Below are 8,440 nucleotides of genomic sequence, written 5' to 3'. Positions count from 1 at the left end.
TTAAAGCAGGACTGCCCCGGAGCAGGGAAGCTGGAGGGAGGAGTGGGTGGGTGCCATTCCTGGCAAAAGAGAGGCTGTGTGGGTGCATGGTGCTGTTGACTACAACTACAGGCCAGGAACCCAAACCAGAGCTCAGTGTGGATGCAGGACCCCCACATGGCATGGAGGCTTCACTCTGGAAAGATAAAGGTGAAGCGGGTCCCTAGGGAGATTGAGTGACGAGGCCAGACTCGCCAGAGCCGGGGCTCCTATGGGAGGGCAGGGACCAGACAGGCACCCCCTCCTCCAGCCTGATCGCTTAAAGACTGGAGCCCCATCCTGGGAGATGGAAAAGGGAAGTCAGTGTCTCATCATACAGTGAAAAACTCTCCCACTCTGAGCTCCCGGGAACGCAAATGAATGTAGGTGACATGCCAACTGCCAGTTGGATCAAGAAAATGAGCAGCAATTGGATTTTGCCTTTTTTTATTTAAGGTTTTTATTTATTCTTATGGAGGGAATTAAATGTGAACACCAGAATGAAAAGGGCTCTGTAGCATCTCTGTGAAGGAAATGGGACGCCATCGATGTGACGCATCATCTCCACCGTGGGAGGGGAGTCAGGGCCCTCCAGCCTCCAAAGGGAGAGGATAGGAAGAAGAGTGATTGGGAGCCCTCCATCCCTGCCCAGACTCTGTACTGCTCCAGGTCCTCCTGGGGTCCCAGACCAGATCTCAGCTGTCCTCACAGATGGGGAAGGCAGTCGGTTGGTGGGTGGTCTTCTGACCCTGAATTTGCATGTAGCTGGCATGGGAGGCTTTGATTGCCTGAGCTCTCATGTTCTTTCTCATGGAGTGTTAGCCAGATGGAGAGAGAAAGTAGGACGGGGACAGGAGGCTTCAAAGAAGGCAGAGGGAGTGTCCCGCTTAGTAGAGGTGGCTTCAGATGACTGAGGAGAAGGGTCCTGGACTCGGGGAGGCAGGACACAAGTCCGCATTCTTGGATGATTCTCTTCAAAGGGGTAATGGGGGTTGGAACTGCAGGGAAGCTTGGAGACCAGTCCAGGGCTGGACCCTTTCCTGCCAACAGAATCCAGGCTGTCCAAGGGCTGTGAGAGCCCCAAGCTGACTCCCTGAAACTCTTTATCTGCAACCCTATAATGCTCCCAACTCTGCCTGCTGTGGAGGCTGCCCGTGGTCTCTCCTCCTTGCTCTGGGGCCTGGCCCTTGCACTCATCAGCCCACTCAGCGCAGGAATGTTGGGGCCTGGATTGCATTCAGCAGGCTGCCCCCTGCGATGCCCTTCTCCACTTTCTGTGAGCAGAGGCAACGTGGAGTGTCATGCAGGGCCAAGCAGCAGGCCCCAGGAAGCCAGCCTTCCAACCTCCACCACCTCTGAATAAGTCTCCTCACCTGTCTAGGTCCCCTCCCCTCCCCAGATAGCACCTGCTCCCAGGTGAGTGTGCGGATTGTGTGGGAGAGGGCTTGGAAGGGGGCACTGTGCACCAGCGTAAGGAGTCAACTGAGACTGGCACCCAGCAGGCAGCACCCTACCCCACCCCCACCATAGGACCATCCGGACCCAGCCCGGAGTCTGCCTAGCTGACCCCATTTCTCAAGCCTTTGTTCTCCTGGGGTCACCACACCTACCTGTTTCCTGGCAGGTGTCTGTGGCCCACCTTCTGGCCTACCAATCCAGACATACCCACTTCCTGGGACGCAAGAGGCCCCACATGTACAAACAGGCACCCCCAGCACTTGCAGCATTCTGAGGTGTTGGGAGGGGGTTGCCAGGAACAGAAGCACTCTGTGTTGTTTCTAGACAACCAACAGGCAGCTAGCTAGAGCTCTGGAAGAGTCTCGTTCCAGAGCCAGTGCTGGCCCCCGGAGGGGTGGAGACCCCACTTCAGCTCTAGGATGCTGTTCCCTGCTGAAATTTTCCATCTGGCTCTGCTTCCATCTAGGCAAAGTGTTACAGCCCTTCTCTCTCCAGACCCAGTGCCTCTGGCACTCTTCAGGGAAACCTGGGGTCATCTGGGCCTGGGTCTGTCCCTTTTGTCATCCTCATCAGCTCAGGGCACAGGGAGGGCTCAAGAGGGGAGCACAATTCTGTTGATTATCTAGTCTTTCTTCTGAGACATGGGTCCTTCCCACTTCATGAGCCCCACTGACCCTGGAGGACTGCAGCTGTGACAAAGAGGGGAGATGACACATGGATGACTGCTCCCCCAGCATGTGGCAGGGGCCGGGCCACCTCTGCCAGGCCTGGCTCTGTGACAGAGAAGGGGCTCTGAGCTCCTCCGGTCAAGCCCCACACCCGGCCCACATCAGGAGAGGCTAAGTGGCTTGCTCAAGGTCACAGCTGTAAGGAACGTGTGCACGGTAAGCCCCGTGACAAGAGTTTCTTGTCTCTGTCCAGCTCCAGGATGGTGTCCCGAAAGGCTGTGGCTGCTCTGCTTGTGGTGCATGTGGCTGCCATGCTGGCCTCCCAGACAGAAGCCTTCGTTCCCATCTTCACCCACAGCGAGCTCCAGAAGATCCGGGTAGGAAATCCCCCCCACACACACACACCTCAAGGCATGCCCGCCTCCCCTGTGTGGCCCAAGTGACGCAGAGCCCTGCTCAGCACTCAGGTGGCCTTAGTCTCTCTAAGGCACAAGTAAGTGTCCCTTTGGTAAACCCATGTTTAATCAGCTAAGCTAGCCCCACTGAGGACAGCACTAAGAACCCAGACCCAAGCTAGCCCCCAGCTACAGCTGTCTCCCTGCCACCTTCACTCCTCCCCAGCACCACACACAGGTGACTGCAGCTCCTACACACAACAACTTTTCCCGCCCCTGCCCATCCTTCAGAGGAGATTTTCCATTAACGAGCCAATCAGTATTTGCTGAGCATCTCCGTGGTATAAACGGCCACGCTGGGGGAGAGGCCAGGCACACAGGAGATCTAAGAGCCTCCGTCTTCAAGGAGCAGGCTCAGCGGCCAAGATACAAACACATGAAAAAGTCACTAACAATAGAGAACAAGAGAAATGTCACGAGGTAGGACGTGATTAATTGCCCAGCGAGTGACGCTGATGGTAAGTGCGAAGCTCGGAGCAGGGAGAGGTCTCCACAGAGAAGCCTACAGAGAAGAGGTGAGCATGGATCTGGGGGTCTTTAGAGAGAAGGAGGGGCACTCGGTTGGGGCAAATGCCCAGAGTGGGAAAGAAGAAGCTGCTGCTCCCTGAAGTGTCGGCCAGAGCCGCCTCTTGAGAACCCAGAAGTAAACCAGGCAGACTTAACAGAACTCAGGGGGCGGGTCCCCCGAAAAAGTGACCACTCGACCTGGCTCCCTGTGCCTTTTACTTTAGATGTCCAGGGGTTCTGAGTATCTTGTACAGACAATTGTTTCTCTCTGACCTGAGGAGGTGAAAAAATGGGACTTTCGTGTCCCACCTGTCTGAGACCAAGGCTCCACTAGGAACAAAGACAAGAATCCATTCTCTGGGAGGTTGCATGGCCTCTGCACCCACGTGCTCTGTCCGGGGCGGGCTGCCCCACACCCAGTGACCAGTGTCCTCTGCCAAGGCAAGGCTGGCTGCAGCCTCCCTTCTTCGTGGGGGTGGGGCATAGTCATGGAAATACGGAGGAGATGTGGCAGTCTCTCTAAACACACTTCCTCCACCACCAGCTTCCTCCCCAGAAGAGACAGCCCTTTGTTCTAGAATCACCATGTCTCAGGCAAGGCCCTGAGCCGAATCCCAAGGGTGCCATTAGGGAAACCAAAGGAATGAGTTGTGTCTGATCTCAGTGCCCTGGGACCCAGCAAGCAGGATGCCACGTAAGATTTGGGGCAGAAACAGTCAAACTCAGTAGAACATAAACTAGCAAAATGGCAACCAAAGGACACTTTGCATTAATCCGCTCTATGGTTTTGCTCCTTATAATTGCCAGGCACCAGGATTTTTATGAAGAAGCTGCAATCTCCTTCCTCCATAATTCATCTCCCTGTCTCGCCTCTTATAAATCACCTCCCAGGGACTCCAGTTTCTGGGCCACCCCATGGTGCCCTCGCAGGCTGAGCTGTCTTGCCACCTTTTTTATAGGCTCTCTGCTAAGAAAAACCCATTTTCACGCTTAATATGCATGAAGGGCAGCCATTATTTTCAGCATTTTAACTTAATTAACGGTAACAACCTGGGTGCAGTGCTGGAACGAGAAAGGAAGGGATTCTTCTGCAAGTTGACCTGTTGGTGGACAACTCGGAGAGGCTTCTGTGGCCATCGCATTGCTGGGACTTGCCGTAGAGGTGCCTGGGGAGAAGGAATGCTTCCGTCCCTGTGGGAAGCTCAGGCCACTTAGCACCCTGGACAGAGACAGGCAGGTGCCGTCTGGGCAGTGGACAGACCCCGGTTTTGGGTTTTGTGCGATTTTGTGCTCTGCCCTTAGGAAAAGGAGCGCAACAAAGGTCAGAAGAAGTCCCTGGTTTTACAAAAGAGGTCTGAGGAAGTGGGGCCTCTGGACCTTGTGGAGCCCACAGAAGAAGAAGAAAATCAGGTTATCAAGGTGAGCAGAAAGGGCGACAATACAGAGAAACCTAGTGGGTGCGGGCAGGGAATGGCTCCCCTGCTAACCACCGATTGTGCTAGGATACAGCAGCGAACCAGACATTTAGGCAACCAGCTCCCTTCTAGGAGAAAGGGAGACAGACACCAACGAGGAGACAGTAAACCATTTCAGGCACCAAATAAAAGGAGGCAGGATAGAGAATGACAGGGTGGGGCTTGGGGGCACTCCTTCGCCAGAGGAGGGCTCAGGGAAGGCCTCTTGGAGGCGGTGACATTTATTTTCTTTGAAACCAGAATGATAAGAAGGAGCCTCTCATGCAAAGTGCTAGAGTGAGAACATTTCAGAAGGAAAAGTGCAAAAACCTTGCTCAGGAAGCACATAGTAGGTGTGAGGTCCTCAAGGCCAGGGCACACCGGGAGAGGAAAAGAGGTTGGCAGGGCCTGGTGGTCCAGGCGAGATGTCTAGGTCACTGGGGGTTCAAAGCAGGGTAGTGACCTGATCTGACTTAGGAAGATCTGGGGCAGCACAAGTGGAGGCAGGAGACCATTCAGGAGGCAGGTGTGGTCCTCAGGGGACAGATGACAAGGGTGCCGGTTCTTCCCCTAGCAAGGAACCTTGGGGACAGCTACAGTGTGAACCCCCCTGGGTCAGTGCTGAGTTTGGATGCACAGACTGTCATGGCCAGAGCCAGCCTTGGGTTTGTCCAGCGCAGCTCTTTAATTTCACAGACTCCTTTGTCCAGGCAGTAAGTATTTACCGAGCCCTAAGTGTGAAGCAGGGTTCTGGGCCCTGGGGATAGTGTGGTGAACAAAACAGATACATCCTCTGAGCTCGCAGAGCTCACACTCCAGTGGGGGGGCAAGAAATGAGATACCAAAAGGACCAACAATGGACTACAACCAGGATAAACAAACAACCTTCCTAGTGTGGCCTGTGGTGGCAGGTGCCATGGAGGAAAATAAAGCAGAGAGGGGAGATAGATGGGTTGCAATTTAAATAGGGCAGTCAGAGCAGGCTTCCTCCGTACATGGTATTAGTACACAGACCTGGAGACAGTGAGGCACTGAACCGCTAAAATGTCTGGGGGAAGAGCATTCCAAGCAGCACAAGTAATCAGTGCAAAGGCCCTGAGGCAGGAGTAGACCTGGCGCATTGTGGGAACAGGGAGGAAGCTGGAGTGGCTGGGGCAGAGGGAGTCAAAGAGAAAGTGGGAGGTGAAAGCAGACTCTGCAGTTTGGACTCTGCTTTCACTCTGCTGAGATGGGAGCCACTAGGGGCTTTGGAGTGAGCAGGGAGAAGATCAGATTACATTTTAAAAGCGTCTCCCCAGGGGAACCTGGGTGGCTTAGTCTGTTAAGCGTCTGACTCTTGATCTCAGCTCAGGTCTTGATCTCAGGGTAGTGAGTTCAAGCCCCGTGTTCGGGCCAGAGGACCTAGAAGGATGGGTTCATGACTCATGGAGACGGTGAAGCCTATGGTTAGCTGTAGGATGGCAGGAGGAAGGTAAGGAGGTCAGACAGGACCTGTGAACTTTAAGATGCCTGGTGGGTGCCCAGGTGGAGGCGTTGCGCAGGCAGGCCGATATAGATGACTGGACTTCAGGAGCGCTTAGGGCTGGAGACATCCCTGTGGGAGGCATCAGCAATTAGCTGGAATTTCAAGCCAGGACTGGGTGAGATCCTGGAGAGGGTAGGTGTGGATGGAGAATGAAGGGGGTCCTGGGTCTGAGCGAGGGACACTTCCCTGTACAGGGGCTTGGGAGGCAAGATGACTGATAGTAGAGAGAGTGAGGGCCTTGCCAGGGTGACACAGTCATCAGAGCAAAACTGAGCTGGACTCCAGGCCTCCTGCCTTCTGCCAGACACCAGCCAGGGATCCTTCTACCCCCTCGGGTGGCCATAGCACACTGTCCACAAACAGGGAGGTCAGTTGTGGCCCAGAGAGGGACTTCGGTGCAGTCATCACACTGGGTGGCAGGGTTAGGGGAGTGTGCCTTCCCTTCCCACATGCTCCTTGGGCTCCCTGGGAGGAATTGGGAGGGACTGGTCTAGCTGGCAAAGGGGAGCTCACTCGGAACTGCCCGCTACCTGCACCCTGGGCAGTGGTAAGGCACGTGTTACATCCTAAAGAATGTCTTGGGGAGGCTGTTCCGTCTCCCTAGAACACGATATATGGGTCAGGAGGTCCTTTCCAGATCATTCCATCCAGCCGCCTCATTTTAAGGTGAGGACGCTGATGCATAGAGAAAAGCATAGCTCAGCAAGAGGATGGCATGGGCAGGGCCGGAGACCCTCTGCGTGGCCCTTCAGGCAGCCCCAGCCCGTTTCCCACTGCCAGGGAGCCCCTGGGACTCCTCCATCACAGCTCTCCAGACAGGCAGGGAAGCTCAGCTGGCCTGTGAACCAAGACCACTGAACCAGGAAGCTCTGGGGGTGGTGGCAAGATTAGTCAGGCCCCCACCCCTCACCCCCCAGCTCGGCACAACAACTTCTCCTGGTGGTGAGCCTCCAGACAGCTCCTTTGGGGTCTCACCTGTGTCCCCATGGTCCAGAGAAAGTCTCGCCTGGTGGCGCAGACCCTGGAGTCAGACCCCCTGGGTGTCACACCCTCTCCCTCCACGACTTAGTACCTGTGTGGCTTTGATCAAGTTACTCTACCTCTTTGCCCTCACAGAGGTTCCTCATCTGTGAAATGGGCGCACCACTAGTCATGTCTACCTCTAGGGCTATTGAGAGGCTTCATACACGCAAAGCGTTTGGAGTGACGCCTGTGCTGCAAGGCTCCAGGTGCCAGCTCTCCTTATACAGGAGAAGAGGGATGGAGAGTTTCCCCCCACAGGAAGAGCCAGGGGGGTTCCTGCGGACCCCTCCCCTCCTGTCCCAGCTTCCCAGCCAGGGGAGATTTGTTGATCCTCCTCCCAGCAAGACTGGGGTGACTTCCAGGATCCAGCCCCCTGGTTGGAGTTTGGGGCGGGGGGCGGTTCCTGCCAGAATTCTCTGGCTGGCCCTGGAAGGCCAGAGGCTTCCCCGGAGGATGGATCAGGAAAAGTGGGGCCGCCGCAGAGCCGTGTGGCTACTGGCCGTCCCTCCTGCCACCTGTGAGGCACCCGGGGGGTTAATGGTACTCTCCGTGTCTCTTCCTTCTTGTTAACTCTGCCTTATTTCACAGCTGACTGCTCCTGTGGAAATTGGAATGAAGATGAACTCCAGGCAGCTGGAAAAGTACTGGGCTGCCCTGGAAGAGTTGCTGGGTGAGGCGCTGCTGTCCACCCAGAACGGTAAGGGAAGGCGGGAGCCTCTGCGGCTGGGCCTGGCCTCATCCACCCCGTGTTAATATTCCAGGAGCGCGTCTGAGCGCGATCTGGGGACAGCGATTTGTTTTGCTGCCTTGCACTTGAGAACAGGAAGCTGCCTTCTTGGGGGAAAGGGTGCCCCTGTCTCTGAGGGGAGCCTCATCACAGAACAGGGCAGGCTCTGAGAGCTCCTGGGGACCACTGAGGCCCAATCCCCAGCCAGGGGCATCTCAAGGCTCTGCCCCATGGCTCAGGCCCCTTTCCCAAATCCCCTCCTGGCAGAGTAGACCACGACCACACACCCACCCCTCCCCCTGCTCCAGATACGTTCATTCCCTCCCCCAAAACACCACCAGCGCTGGGGGCTTCCTCTGAAGGGAACTCTGGAACAGTCTGGCCCCCAAAGCCTGCATTTTTTTTTTTTTTAATCTGTTCTACAAATCGAAGTGCTGAGCTGCACTTGGCCTTGCCCCGTTCAAGGTCTGCCAGAGTAACTTATGCGAAGCTAGGACTTACCTGACAAACCGCTACTAATGACTTCTCATCCTCCCCAGGAGAGGAGAGAGGCGGGGAGGAAGCATTGGAGTGGGAAGAACCAGAGGTTAAAGGACTTGCCCCAG

The 8,440-nt window shown here is 55.6% G+C and overlaps 1 protein-coding gene across 1 annotated transcript; it reads left to right on the top strand.

The window, feature by feature from the left end:
• Positions 1-2,404: 2,404 nt before the first annotated feature.
• On the top strand, positions 2,405-8,107 carry MLN (motilin). The gene is made up of 4 exons (XM_032849188.1): positions 2,405-2,521; positions 4,409-4,525; positions 7,697-7,805; positions 8,103-8,107. The coding sequence occupies exons 1-4, from the start codon at positions 2,405-2,407 to the stop codon at positions 8,105-8,107; spliced, it is 348 nt and encodes a 115-aa protein (XP_032705079.1).
• The last annotated feature ends 333 nt before the right edge of the window (positions 8,108-8,440 follow it).

Source organism: Lontra canadensis, unplaced genomic scaffold, assembly GCF_010015895.1.
Source record: "Lontra canadensis isolate GAN:19392208 unplaced genomic scaffold, GSC_riverotter_1.0 scaffold219, whole genome shotgun sequence".
Lineage (NCBI taxonomy): Eukaryota > Metazoa > Chordata > Mammalia > Carnivora > Mustelidae > Lontra > Lontra canadensis.
Note: the sequence above shows the minus strand (reverse complement) of the source record. Positions and strands in the feature narration are given on the sequence as shown.

Coding starts and splice junctions, on each gene's coding strand:
- MLN (XM_032849188.1), top strand. CDS start 2,405: ATGGTGTCCCGAAAGGCTGTGGCTGCTCTGCTTGTGGTGCATGTGGCT. Junction 2,522..4,408: donor GCGAGCTCCAGAAGATCCGG/GTAGGAAATCCC, acceptor CTCTGCCCTTAG/GAAAAGGAGCGCAACAAAGG. Junction 4,526..7,696: donor AAGAAAATCAGGTTATCAAG/GTGAGCAGAAAG, acceptor CTTATTTCACAG/CTGACTGCTCCTGTGGAAAT.